General features: G+C 49.0%; 1 protein-coding gene across 1 annotated transcript; it reads left to right on the top strand.

The window, feature by feature from the left end:
• The first annotated feature begins 1,999 nt into the window (after nt 1–1,999).
• Nucleotides 2,000–13,768, top strand: LOC144248357 (serine/threonine-protein kinase PAK 3-like). Its single transcript, XM_085567788.1, has 12 exons — nt 2,000–2,124; nt 2,368–2,703; nt 3,126–3,209; nt 3,616–3,766; nt 4,073–4,136; nt 4,855–4,903; nt 5,670–5,782; nt 6,395–6,512; nt 7,360–7,459; nt 7,903–8,099; nt 11,187–11,324; nt 12,684–13,768. Exons 1-12 carry the CDS (start codon nt 2,032–2,034, stop codon nt 12,774–12,776), a joined length of 1,536 nt encoding a protein of 511 aa, XP_085423914.1. The 5' UTR covers nt 2,000–2,031; the 3' UTR covers nt 12,777–13,768.
• Nucleotides 13,769–14,414: the final 646 nt, after the last annotated feature.

Genomic DNA, 14,414 nt, shown 5'->3' with positions numbered 1-14,414 from the left:
AGTGACAGTAGAAGGAGCAAGGTTCTGTGTATGCATTTTTTGGTGTGGTCTGTAGCTTTGTAAAGTGCATTGGAACCTGGAGGTGGGGTTGAAGCTGCAAGTCCTTGACTGCTGTCTTGTGTTGCTTAGAACAGGAAGGAAATCTTGGAACCAGGGATGCTGTATTTTTAGTCCAATGGGCAAATTTGTGGCTCATGCTGTCAAGAGCAGCTGAAGGTGGCCAGCGCCTGGCCAGGTAGCCAAGAAGGCTGAGGGCATCCTGGCCTGTGTCAGCAGCAGTGGGGCAGCAGGAGCAGGGCAGTGACCGTCCCCCTGGGCTGGGCAGCGCTGCGGCCAGAGCTGGGAGTGCTGTGTCCACTTGTGGGCCCCTGTGAAGCAGAAAGTCCTTGAGGGGCTGGAGCGTGTGCAGGGAAGGACACGGGAGCTGGGGAAGGGTGTGGAGCACAAGGCCAAGGAGGAGGTGCTGAGGGAGTTTCAGCCTGGACAATGGGAGCCTCCTGAGGGACCTTTAGGCACACTTCCATGGTTCCATACGTGACAGTGCTCACCACCAGGGTTGTTTCCTCAGCAAATATCCCCTCACTTTATCCAAGTGTATTTTTCTCTGGCATCTGTGGCTCTCCTGTCTTTGTTCCTTTGGTAGGAGGAGAAGTCTTGTTCATTTTCTTGTCTTTTATCTATGCAAGTCGATTTTCCTCCATCTTTTCTGTCCTTTTCCTGCACTTGTAAAGATTCTCCTTGCTTTTTCTTGTGTAAGGGGGCCCTTCTGGAGGATGCAGTATTTTTGCATGACACATTGTTTGGGACAGGGAGCTGTTTTGGTGCCAGGCCAGTCAACAGGCCCTTGCTCTTTGCTTTCTTATTAACAGTCCCTGTGTCTTTTTGCAACCCAGGAAACCAGTAGGTGTGGTGTTTGGGAATTGAGCAGGAAATCAATGCCCTTGCATTCCAGCTGGTCCCCAGAGATCAGAGGAGCTGAGAGGGGCTGGGCTTTATTTCTGCTTACAGCCCCTTTAGCACTGTCAGTGTGGTCAAGTCCATGAGAAGCACTTGGCCAAGCACAGATGCTGCAAGAGTGCAGTTCCCAGTGCAATGCTCTGGATCTGATTGTATTCCATAAGGACCTAAATGCTCTAAATTCCCTGAGAGTGTGGTTTATTGAAGGAGCAGTCTTGGGATTGCTGCTGACTGGGGCAATGGCTACCAAGTGTTGATGTGTGCAGGAATGGAAATTATAGTAACAAGAGATTATAAGAGTGAGATCTGTCTGTCTATCTGTCTATCTATCTATCTATCTATCTATCTATCTATCTATCTATCTATCTATCTATGTAACATTTACATAATTGAATCTTCTTGGCTCTGGTCCAAAGCAGTTGGAGGTGAAAAGTTCATGTAAAGCATCCCTTTCAGGAGAGGATTAAAGACATTGACTGATTCTGAGCAGGCAGAGGTGTTTCCTCCTCCAGATGTGGTGTTTTTTTCCCCTCAGACATGGTTTCTCCCTCCAGCCACTTCTTCTTGAAGCCCCCAGTTAATGCTTTAATGTTCTGTCTGTCCCAGAGAGGTGGAAGAATTCCATATTTTAGGTGGTGAAGAGAACATGAACTCCAGAAGTGTCTCTCACAAGGGCTGAGCTCACCCAGGAAGCTACCTGCAGAGCCAGGATGGAGCTGTGGGACAGGGTGGGGTGTCAGTCACTACTGAAAGACAAACAGAGCATGGCAGAAGCAGAGGGAGGTCCTCAGCAGACCCTTGAGAAATGCCACAGCTTCCCTGTCAGCTGCCTCAGAGGCTGTTGAAGCTTCAGCCCCTGATTGCAGTGCCAGGGTCACTTTGGCATCTGTGCCTCCCCACGGGCAGAGAATGACCCAGGAGAGCTGCAGCACTGCAGTGCTTTGGGAACGTGTGAGCCCATCAGTCCTTGAGCCTTGGCCCACAAATGTTATATGGAAAGTTGAAACCCATCTTCTCTTGCTTTCTGTGCAGGTCCTTCCAGAACAAGAACAGGAGCAGCCTGCTTTGTCAGAGATGCCATGGCAGACTCGGGGAGAGCTGCTCCCAGCCCGAGAGCAGGAAGAGCAGCTCAGGCAGCAGGTGAAAGAGCCACAGGAGAAAGGCCAGGTAAGCCTGACTCGCCAGGTGTCAGAGGGAAGGGCAGGAAGAGGGCATAAAACGGAGGCACTGAAAGCACAGAGCCTTGGAATCTGCCAAAGTCAGCACTGGGACAGGAGGGTTACACTGGAAGCAGAGGTGGGTAGGGCAGCAGAAAGAAGTGGCTGAATAAATGTGACTTTGAGGCTGCAAGAGGAAAAAGCTGAGCCTGATGGCAGCTCCCAGTCACTTGCCCTGCATTTGTGTGTACAGAACATCAAGGCAGAGTCAGAAGCAGAGCTGCCCGGAGCTCAGAGTGCCATCGTGGACGTGAAGAAGGGGAACAAGGAAGACATGAGAAGAATTCAAGAGGACATGAATCTCCGTCTGCAGAGGGGCGATCAACAAAACCAGGTGAGTGAAAGAGTGGCAGCCACTCCACTCGTGAAAGATCCTCTCTCTTGTATTTTACAGAACTTGAAGGAACAGCTGGACACGGAGTTTCAGAAAGTTCACAGTAAGATGAAAGCAAAGGAGAAGAGGCAGGAAGAAGAAATTAAAATCATCAGAGAAAAGCTTAATCCTCTCCCTCAGGCTCTACAAGAGCAAGTGAGTGAAAGAGGGATAGCCACCGCAGTCACCAAACTGGTGGTTTCTGCCCTTCTTGCCTTTCCAGTGCAGAGCTGCAGGGAGTGAGGTGATGCCTCTGAGTGCCATCCTGCTGTAGTGTGTATCACACTCACTCTGAAGGATTTCCTGGTGTGCTGAATCTCACCTGCTGCCCTGGACAGAGGGACTTGTCCTTTGGCCTTTTGGCCAGCAGTCATCCAAATTGATTCCTGGTGGCCTGTTCCTGCTCTCCTTGTTTCTTGAGGTGTTTTTACAGGGGAGCATGATGACCCAGAGGGAGGATTGAAAGAAGCTGTCTGTACCCCTTGTAAATCTGTTCTTTCCCTTTCCTTACAGTCAATGACTCTTGACTGACAGAGATAAGCTGTAGTCTCTGACTGCTTTCTTCTGTTTAACTTGAGGTGAAAGTGTTGACATCTCACCGGGCAGCCTACAAAGACTTCCAGCAAATGGGTGGCAATGAAGATCCCCAGGCTTGGCATGAGGTACAGGAACTGTCCCCACCAAAGCTGCTACAGGTTGAGCATGACCTGAAGATGGTGCAGGAAAAGAGGACACAGTGGGAGGAGGCAGAACATTTGAACAAGGAGCTGCAAGTGTGTCTGAATCCCTTGGAGGGGGAAAGGAATCCTTGAGAGGAAGCAGAATGGTCATTGTGGCAGTGATCCTTCAGAAAATCCATGAAAATGGAACATGAATCTGGCCATGAACTTGAGTAGAGCTAGCCTTTGGTTTTGACCCATCCAGTTTGAGAAGTGGACATCAGAAAAAACCCATTTAAGATCCCTGCATGTGGCTGAGAGCACCTTCCTAAGGGCTTGCATTTGAAGTGGGATCTCAGGCTAATCTCTGCCAGGGACCTTTCTTACATGAACTCATTTCTTGTCCCAGATCTACAAGGGCTTTGTCAAACCTGCTGCAGGAGCAGCATTGTCTAAAGGAGCCTTTGCTCCCCAACCTGAGAAGTGGAACCGGGGCCATTTGCTCATCTCCAGCGCTGCTCAGCAACAGGAGAACAAGGATGACTCCCTGGAGCAACTGAGTACGTCAGCTGTATTTCTTCTCTGAGGGACAGTGTATTGTGTGCATGTTTCAGCATAGCTGTACCAAATGGTTTTCCTGAGTTTGGTGTCCCAGGGACATTTTGAGACATTTCCCCATGGGAACTGCTGTAGAAAATCAGTCTCTGTGCTGGCCACTTGTGCTGCAGAGCCGTCTGCCTGGTTGATGTTGTTACCCAGGAAACCACAAGAAGTTCAAAGCTCCAAGCTCTGGGGCTGCCTTTTGCATTTCCTGGAAGCTGGGGTCTTTGCTTTAAAGTGAGTATCTTGCATTTTGTTTCCCTCAGGGAAAATAGTGAACATGGAAAATCCTGTGGGGAAATATGCTGAACTGGAATATATTGGCAGCGGGTGAGTCCAACCACAGTTACTTCTCCATAACCATGGGCCAGGTGTTTTTCTGGTGGAATATCTATGCAGTGTGAAGTCAGGCCAGCTGCAAACAGACATCTATGGCCATGTTCAGACACTGGGGATAGATTGTCCCATCTCTCAGTGCTGCTCAGAATTTGTGAGTGTGCCCTGAAGGTGTTGTCAGAGACACATCCATGCTGCCAAGGTCTCTTGCCTTCAGCAAGGAACAGGACCTGGAAGATCTCCTTGTCTCTCAAGTGTGGGACAGTTCTCTGTTAATTTCCTTAGCATTTCTGTATCTCTCCAAATCATACAGCCACACTAATAAAAGGGCAAGAAACTTGCATGCCTGAAAGAGCAACCTACTCCCTGATAGCTGTCAGATAACAGTTCTCAGGAACATTTCTTTCCAAGAGTTTGCTGAAGGGAATTCTCCATGGTAAGGATGAAAACTATGAAAACTGCACAGTTTAGAACCTGAAACCTGAGATGAAAGAAGGAGCTCTCTTTAGGAGCTGAGGCAGTAAACCCCAACACTTCAGGGACAGGCCCAGTGCCCATGCACTTAAGAGGAAAATGCATCAGCTGCCTTCTGGCAGAGCCCTCCTGCATCCTGCAGATCTTGGGCATTTACAGCAGAGATCTCCTGTGTGGGCTGGCTTTCACTGCATGATCTAAATGGCTTGTCCTTTCTTTGCTGCTTTTTTGTCTCTAGGACTTTTGGATTTGTGGTTAGAGCAATCAACAAAGCCACAGGAGTAGAGGTAAATGTCAACATCCCCCACAGACTCTGCTGCACTCAAGGGCTTTCCCCTCTGGTGTGGGCAGCTGTGGCCAGAGCTTTGGGTAGAGCTGTGCTGAGGAGGCACAAGAAACACAGACTGGCACCAGCCTGCAAAATACATCGGGGACAGTCTTTGTCCTTCTCAGCTGCCAGAAGGAAGTCATGCAGGGCAGCAGTCCATTTCAGAGAAGGATGTGCTCACTCGCTCTCAATTGCTAAAACAAAGGTGGTGCCTTAGAGCATCTCACTGCTCTTTGGGGCTACAGCTTCAGAGTCTTGAATTCTCACTTCTGGTTGCCAGCAAATACATCTGAAAGTTACTGGTAGTTCTTTAGCCACCTCCAGTGCTGCACTTGGGAACTGCACATAGGGGGAGATCTGCAAGGCGTCCCTAGAAGCCCCAAGCCCTGTCCATAGCCCAGGATGTAGCCACAGAGTATTCAGGCATGGATTACTTCTTCTGAATCCCATACAAAGCAGCAGGGAGTGGGCTCAGAGATTTGTGGGTGATAGTTGAGACACCACTGTCACCAAGTGTTCACGGCAAAACCTCAGTGGCCACGTGTCCTGTAACTGGCCCCCAAGGGAGTGGAGCAATGGGCTATTGCAATGTCAGTTCCTAATTACTGCAATGCCTGATCACAAGGCAGTCTGGCACAGCTCGGCTGTGTCATTGCAAAATTACTCGCTCCAGGTGGTTTTGTGCCACCAACTTCTCAAGTTACTGGTTTTCAATGTCATTTTAGGTGGCCATAAAGAAAATAAATCTCCAAGGACCGAGGAAGAAGGAACTAAAAGTCAATGAACTCATGGTTGTGAAGATAAATAAGAATCCCAACATCGTCAACTATTTAGACAGGTGAGTTGTTGTAAATGTTTGTTTACATTCTGCAAACATGCAAGGATATTCAGTGGCAGAAAATAGAGCTGTAATTATTGGTGAATTATTACTGCTCTGCTCATGTCCAATGGCTGGGAAGAGAGTGCATCTTGTCTGCAGGAGTATTCCCTGGCACACATAGTTTGAAAATTATTCAAAAACCTGCATCAGTCATATCTAACTAAATCAATAGGCTGTAAGTTCACAGCCACCACATTATTTTGGGGCTTGATTTTTTTCAACAGTCCTCTTACATCTGGGTAAACTAACATGGATTTTCCTTGGATTGTGTCCCCTCTTTTCCATTGCTTTGCATGCCAGGAAGACTAGGTGGTTATTTCCAGAAACACGCAGTGGGACAGGCTTTTTTATCTGTTCCTAAACTGCAGTTTTTACTTGCTGGCTATTTAAGGCCTCTCCTTTTTCAAAGCTGTGCCTTTCTTCTCGAGACAGGTTGCAAACAATGCACAGCCTAGAGGGAATGTCTATTCCCTTTATTCTGTCCTTGTCACAAAGGGACTTGGAAATAAGAATCAAGAAAACAAACTAACCATGCATGTTTACCTCCATGCTCTTGTTTCCTTCTTTCAGCTACCTTGTGGATAATCAATTCTGGCTGGTTATGGAGTTCATGGATGGAGGCACTCTGAGCGATGTCATCAGCAAGACCTACCTGTCTGAAGAGGAGATAGCAGCCATCAGTCGGGAGGTCAGGGATCCCACCTGTGCTTCAGAGGGCTTGGGCAGGATTGTCTGGGAAACGGGCTCGGAACAGAGAGGTTTCATGTATAAAGTTTTGTTTCCCTAGTGCCAGTATGCTATGGGCAAGTAAAAGCATCTCAAGGGAACTGCCTGCCAGTGCCCCTGCACTCACTGTACTCAGTTCTTGTACTCTTCTCTCCTACTGTTGTATTCTCCTTCTGCCTCCTGTATTTGTATTTGCTCTTCCCCACCTTGCCTCCTTAAACTTTTATCTTCAACCTATCTGCACTGCATTCCTTGCCTGTAAAAGCAAAGGTGCTGGTGGCAGGATTTGAAATGATCAGCTGAGAAAAAATAGAGACTCATTTCTCACAGTCCTCAACTGAAAAGGACAGTAGTGCAGCCAAAATGCTCTTTGCTTCAGGAAGGTGACTGATGTTATACTCTAAGTCTGTGCTGAGGCCAGCAACAAAACCTTCGTCATGCAGCCTCCCACCCAAAAGTGATCCGCTTCACACCAGAGAGAGGGACTTTTTCTTTCTTGGCCAAACCCCTCCTTTGCCCTCTGCATGGAGAAAGCACATCCACTGCAGCAGCAGTCATCCTGGCAGGTTTGCAGGGGACAGTCTAGAACAGCAGGTGCTGTTGCTCTTTCAAAAGCTGACATGCCTTTCCGTAGAAAGGTCCTCCTCTGCAAGTGTTGGAACACAACTCTTCCTCTCAGTGGCACTGTGTTCTGCCATTACTTGCCATTCCCCTGGGGAATGGGAATCTTTTAGAGTCTCTGTTTCCTTTCTGGTGTGATGAAATCACATCACTAATTTTTGCCCTCCTGTTTCTGTTTTCCCTCTCAGTGCCTGCTAGGATTGGATTTTCTTCACTGGAACCACGTGATCTACCGAGATGTGAAGAGTGACAACATTCTTCTCAGAACCAATGGCTCTGTCAAGCTGGGTCAGTATATTCCTGGTCAGGTGCAGCGTTCAGGGATGTGGGGTGAGGGGCTGCTTTGAGTGGCTGCCAGCTCCCCAGAAATGGTGCTGGTGGCAGTGCAGGGCCCCACCGCTGTGAGCTGAGGGCACGGTTGCAACGTGCACAGGGGTATAAGGAACCACGAGAAGTCAAGGGTGTCATTGGTGTGATTTTGTCTCTTCCAGAGGGAGGGAGCCACAAACTAAAGCTTCAGGGGAATAAAGGCCACTGCTGTGAGCAGCGTTAAAAAAACTGGGATATTTTTGGAAGTGGCCAATTTCATATGTCCTTGGCTAAAGCCCCAAGGAAACCGAGCGTGGACAGTTCTCCAGGAGATTCAACAACACATAGACTGAGAGTGGGGAATTCTTTTGCTTGGTTTCCTAACTTGAGCTGGCTTTCATGGTATGTTTGTTACTCCACAGCTGACTTTGGCCTCTTTGCTCAGCTCACCCCTGAGCAGCGTCGACGGAGCTCAGTGGCCGGCACTTCTGGCTGGATGGCGCCTGAAATGCTGACAGGTCAACCATATGGCCCCAAAGTGGACATATGGTCTTTTGGAATCGTGGGCATCGAAATGGTGGAACGAGAAGTTCCTCACAGGAATGAAACTCCTGTTTCGGTAAGGTGCAAATACTCCCTGATCCCACCTGTCTTTCTCACCTGTCCCATGTCCTGTGTGCCATTGGACAAGTCCCGTTGCCATCTGCTGGCACCACTTCCACCAAGGTCCCCTTCTAAACATGTCCCTGCAGCACGTCAGCATCTGCTGTACATTTGGTTGCATCAGAAGTGAAGTGGCAGTTCAGAAACCTGCCATTTTGGCCTCCAGCCTGCCTGACATTTCTCATTTGCTTTTTGAACTCCGTTGGTGCTCTGTCTCTTGTGAGAACCCCGGCCTTGCTCTGGTGTCTCATGTGGTGCTGAAATTCCTCCTCCAACCCGTGCTTCCAAAGAAAAACTCCGCAGGCTTTAGCTGTTCGGTCTCAAGGCAGTTTATTGCTAGTTATCTAACAGATTATGTTCTTGGACTGCGGCTATTTGATCAGCGGCCTGGGTAGAGGCACACACACACCCTGACATCCTCTCTATCTGCTGTCTTCTTCGGTCTCTCTTCCCGCCCAGGGCTGCTGCTATCTTTTATAAGATATATTACGTATAACATGTTTACAATTATTCCCCAATACCTACTACCTACGTTGCCAAGTGTTTTTCTACTCTAAACCAATCTGTGAGTGCCAACATCACCAAGAACATGGAGGTAAGGAAAAAGAAGGAGGAAGAACAGGATCAGCCCACTTTCCTCCATCTTAGAACTTCTGACCCCCATGTACAAAGTGAAAACCCCCCTGTACATGTGTTAAAACCCCCCTGTACAATACTAAAAAACTTTCCCCTCTACTTTGTAACTACTTTTACTATACTATCTAACCTTTTGTGACTGCTTGTTCCACCTCCAAAGCTGGTAATTCATTCCATGGCTCAAACTCAAAATCACAGCTGTTTTTCAGCTGTCTGCCAGGGTCTAGAATGCTTCTGACCAGGGCCTGGAACCTCTAAAAATGTCTGAGAGACATTTTGAGTTCCCACAGTCTCTGAAGGGCAAGAATTTTTCAGTGGAGAGGTTAGACATGTGATAAATATCCTGAGAAACTGAGGTCAGACCTTCCCAGATTCAATTTTATCGGAGAAGAAAAAAAATGAAAAAGAAAAAGAAAAAAGAAACAACCACCAAAGTAATGCCCAAGTAGTTTTGTGTAGGAGTGACAGTGGGTAGGATGGTCGGGATGGAGGGAGATGAGAGATCTTTGAAGCCAGGTCTTGGAACTTTCAGTTTATTGCAAAGGGCGTGGGTGCAGGGCCCTGCTTGGAGCTGCCAGCCACAGCTCAGAGCAGTCCCGAAAGAGGAGCCCAAAAGAGAGACCTGAAAGAGTGAGGAAGTTCCTGTTACAATACAATAAATCTTCTTCTGGGCTGAATATTCAAATTTTCACTAACCAATCTAGTACAAGATACAAACACTAGAGCATTTACCTACAGCCTATAAGAATCATTACATTACCATACTGTGTTACATTTTAAACGATAAAAACTACTCTTTGGACCCTTTCTGTCAAGCTAGTAGGGTCTGCTCTGACCCTTGGACCTGTCTGCCAGCAGAGGGTATAGTTTAATCAAAAGGGGATTACCTTCAGCTGGCCATACCATTGTTTTCCAGTTGTTCATTAACTAAGGCTAGTAACTATCTCAAAGCTTACTTTCATTTCAATCTTGCTTACAGTTTCCATATTCTCAAAATCTTTTTCCAGGCATACATATTTGTAAGGTTTTCCCGTTTCATCTTCCCCAATAGTTTTGGTTTCTTTTTCTTTTTTCAACCACAGCACATCAAGTTTCCTCCATACTGTAGCATCTTTTCCAAGACCTGTGGGTCTTCAGAACTTCCAGGCTTTCAAATCATCTGTACATTGTTCAGTCATGTGTGAGGGTGGCCTGGATAAGTTGAGGATGTGTTTTTCTCCAACTGCAGTAACACTAAACCCTTGGCTGTTTCTGGGTACTTTAACAAGTTGATGAGCTTGCAGCCCGGTGCCTGGGGCTGGGACCCAACGTGGGCGGTTGATGCCGGTGCTGTGTTCCTTTACCACAGGAGCAGGGACATCCCTGGCTTGCACAGTTCTGAGGACAATGAGGACTCCAGCTCCCCACCATGTCCAGTGGCTGAGCTCAGTTGCAGAGAGACAGGATAAAACCCCCTTTGTGACCTCTGGGCGTGCAGGAAAAAGAAAGAAAGCTGCCATAATTATTTATACTCCAGGGGACTATGCTTGCTGTTTTAGGCTTGGAAATTTTCCTCTGAGTTGAAGAGGATAATAACAAAGTCTTTTTGGTCACCATCTATTTCAGTGCCACCAGCACAGAGCTGTTACTATTGTGATGGGCATTTTTATGGAGACCAGGCTGCAGCCTGGTGTCATGGAGAGCCTGTCAAAACCTCCCACTTCTTACCTACACTGTTTGCGATGGGGGCGCCATTAATGCATTGACTTCTTCTTCAGATTTGACCTTGAAAAGGTTTCCTTTTGCCACATAAAGAGGCTGAAACTTGCAGCTGAGAGACAGAGCTGCAGGTGGCTCCTGTGTGCCCAAGCAAGCATTTTCATCCCAATACATGTGTGCAGGCATCTTAAAGGGTCTGTGTTGAATATGAGATTCCAAATGTTTGTTTCCTTACTTTGAGGAATACCTGGTGGATTTCTTTTCTTGCCTCCCATGTACCACTGTTTTCTAGAAGAGGACAAGAAGCTCAGTGAGTTTTGGTTTATGACCACTGTGCTTAAGGGACCAACAAGCACTGCAGAGATGCCTTTCCTGTACTAATCCTTGGAAATAGTAGAGTTAGTTAGTGTAGCAGAGCCCATATTCCGGAAAGCCTGTCAGGGTGGTGTGAATCCTGCAAGAAGGAAACATGCTTTGCTGATGTAGCTCCCACTAACTGGGTCAGTCAATGAAATTGACTGCCAAGGCACGATCAGCAGGATGTTGGAAAAGCCGTGGCTTTTTGTTGGTAAAGGAAAGTCATCTTTCCTTTACCATCTGCATCTTACCAGAACCTGCTCTGCAGAGTGGAGCTTAAACACTGGGCTCAGGGAGAGCAGTTACAGATGGGAAAGAAGCAGGTGGAGCCTCGTGTTTCCTTTTCCTGCAGGCTGAACTCCTGATAGCCAGAGGAGAGAGACCACAGCTGCGGCAGCCCAACCGATCCTCACCTCACCTGTGTGACTTCCTGAGCTGCTGCCTGCAGACAGACCAACAGCAGCGCTGGCCTGCCAAGAGGCTCCTGCAGGTAAAATGCCAAGGGGCTGAGGTGAAATAGTGTCCGAGGGATGGGCTCCTCCTCCACTGAGGTCCAAGGCATCAGATGAGCCCCCTTCCTCCTCACCTCCACTCTTGGTGCTCTTCAAATGAAAATGCTGAGGAGTGCTAGACTGGGCTGGGCTGGCAGGGCTCTGTAAAGTCCTCTGGTCCAACTGTCCTGAAATGAGCAGGGATATCTGTAAAGAGATCAGGTTGCTCAGAGCCCTGTCCCACCTGAAGTGGAATGATTCCAGGGATGGAGGCACCTACAAGCTCTTGGGACAACCTGTGCCAGGGAGACACCATGTTCCAAGTAAACAAGTTCTTCCTTAGACCTACTCTGATTAGATCCCCATGTGTTTAAGACTATTCGCCCACACTCTCTTGTAACTGGCCCTGTTAAAAAAGGTGTTCCCCACTTTCTTCAAAGCTACTCTGAAATCTTGGAAATCAGCAATAAAGTCTCCCTGGGGCCTGTTCTTCACAAAACTGAATAACTCCACCTCTCTGAGCATTTCCTGAGAGGACAGGTGCCCTGTTTTCTGGCTGTTTCTCTTGCCCTGATTTGGTGGGGTGTTCAGTTTTATCTAATGGCAAAAGAACTGAAGTACAGTAATGCAGGCTAGAGAGACATGAAATGGTGGTGGAGGAACCCAAGGCTGCCAGTCCTGGCAGAGCACTCTGCAGAGATTTGGCTGTGGGCAGGAGGGGCTGTGAGGGACTCACTGTGAGCCTCTGAGGGTCCCTGGTTTGTGCCCCCCACCCCATCCTTAGAGGTTTCTGGCACACAAACAGGGACAGCTGAGAGGGACTTGTCCCAGCCCCATCTGCTGCCTGGCACACTCAGGCAGAGGGGAACTGGCCCAGGCTGACTGCCAGGTTGTGTGGCAGAGAGGGAACTGCAGGACCCAGCACCGCTCGGCTGGCCCTGCTGGGAAGGAAGGTGCCATCCAGCACAGGAGGGGCAGGGCATAGAAAGGCAGACACTGCTCTGTGTGCCTGTGGAAATCAGCACGGTGCCTGTCTTTCCAAGACAGGGACCTATGGGAGTCATTGGAGCTTCTTGAAAGGAAGAAACCCCGGGGACAGAAAGCACCATTTCTAGGGCACTGGCAGGGCAAAAATCCCGGCAAGATGGAGAAACCAGAATAAATGGATGAGTGAGATTCTGGGCCAGGTTTGCCTGTGATGGCAAGGTCCTGCACATGACGACTAGGGAGCAGATGGTCCCGTTGGTTTACTTTCTGGGTCTTTCTAGGAGTTAGAGGAATCCTGATTGAGTCTGTGATGTACTGAGCTTGGAAACTCATGGTTCACTGTTCTTTGTTGTTTTTTTCCTGTGGATTAGCATCCATTTGTAACAGCAGCCAAGCCAGCATCCACCCTGGCACCACTCATCAGCTCAGTGAAGAAGAAGAAGACAAAGAAGACAAGAATCTAACAATCAAGATATTACCAAGTTAGAGTAGGATTGCAGAGTAGGACTCTAGAGTAGGATTGTTAAGTAGTTTTGTAGTATAGGTTTATAGATAGGATTATAATTAAAGTTTTCAAAACATCAAATCATTTGGAAGGTTCTCTTCCTTCTGACCCCTTCACAAAAGATTTCCTTCTGAATTGCCAGTTGTCTTTTATTGGTGCTAAGACATGCTTATGGCTCCTTTGGTATGGTTTGTAAGTGGAGAAGGCTCTTCTTCATTCATCCTCTCCAGACCACACTGCCTTTGGCATACGGCCCGTGGGCCCTGTTTGGCACATCTGTGGCACTTCCAGTTGAGACAGAAAGGGCAATGGCATTTTCAGGAAAAAGCAAAGGGTGAGTTGTGCAGCCAAAACATCCTGTGCAGATGCAGGCCTTCAGCTGTGACTCGAGAGCATTTGGGTGCCTGCCACTTGGATTTGTATCACGAAGGGCAAAGTCTTTGGCTGGAGGAGAGCCTCGCTCAGCGGAGAAAGCAGAAAGATCAGAGAGGTGCTCTGAAAGGTCTCCTGCGGTGCAGAGCTGTCAGCGAGTGTGAGCTGAGAGCGGGCCCGGCCCTGCCCGGCATGGAGCCGCAGCAGAGCCCTGGCAGAGCCCGGAGCAGCCTGAGCCTCGGCAGGGCCAGGCTGCAAGGAGGCCCTGGTAGCTGCAGGAGGCACAGCCCGGCCCTGCGTGCCTCTTGCTGGCAGCGGGCGCATCCTCCGCTCTCAGAGCCCAAGCGCAGCCGGCTGCTCCCGAGGGCAAGCGGAGCCCTGCTGGGCACAGCCCAGCCCGGAGGCATTGGCCCTCTGGAGTCTGCCCGAGGAGAGAAAGGCCAAGGGCAGCCGAGGCCCGCTGGCCTGGCTCAGCATTCCCACTCTTGTGCCGCTGCCCTGCGACTCCTGGCAAAGGTCAGCAGTGTGTGCAGCACCCTGGGCACCGGGGCAGGGAGCCGGGCTGCTCGGCAGGCTGGAGCACAGGGCAGCGTCCTTCGGGCACGGCACTTGTGCCAGGGGAGCCGAGGCCAGCGGGAGGCAGGGACAGCTTGTCAGCTCACGGCTGCAGGAGCCAGTGCCTCACACAGCTCTGGGAGGCAGCGCCTGCAATCCTGCAGCTCTGCACTGAGCCACAGCAAAGCTGGGAGCTGCAGAGTGCTCTGCAGAAATATTCAGGGCCGGCAGGCCAGCCTGCTTTGTGCTCCCTGGCACACAGCAAGCGCTGTGCCACGCCGCAGCTGGGAGCTGCTGGGAGAGAGGTACTAGAGATAAACTCTTAGGTACAATTAAATGGAGACAAAGTCATTAAAGCAAAGGAGAACATTCTTCTTAGTAAGGGTTCAACTGAGGTGGATATACTTCCTTTTGCTCTGGTGTTCAACCCATCCCCCCACCCCCCCCCCCCACCTTTTCCAGCTCACAGAAACACAAAAAAAAATTAACTTGAAGAAATTCAAACCATAATTAACAAGACCTAGCACCAACAACTTTCATTCTTTTTTTCTAATGACCTTTTGGCTGCAGCAAAATATTACCTCCTATCTCTCAGAGGGAATCGGGGATGAGCCTGAGCCTTGTGCTTGACTAGTGATCTGATTTGGAAGGGAGCAGAAGGGTTTCAGCA

This window comes from Lonchura striata, chromosome Z (genome assembly GCF_050655825.1).
Source record: "Lonchura striata isolate lonStrDom1 chromosome Z, ASM5065582v1, whole genome shotgun sequence".
Lineage (NCBI taxonomy): Eukaryota > Metazoa > Chordata > Aves > Passeriformes > Estrildidae > Lonchura > Lonchura striata.
Note: the sequence above shows the minus strand (reverse complement) of the source record. Positions and strands in the feature narration are given on the sequence as shown.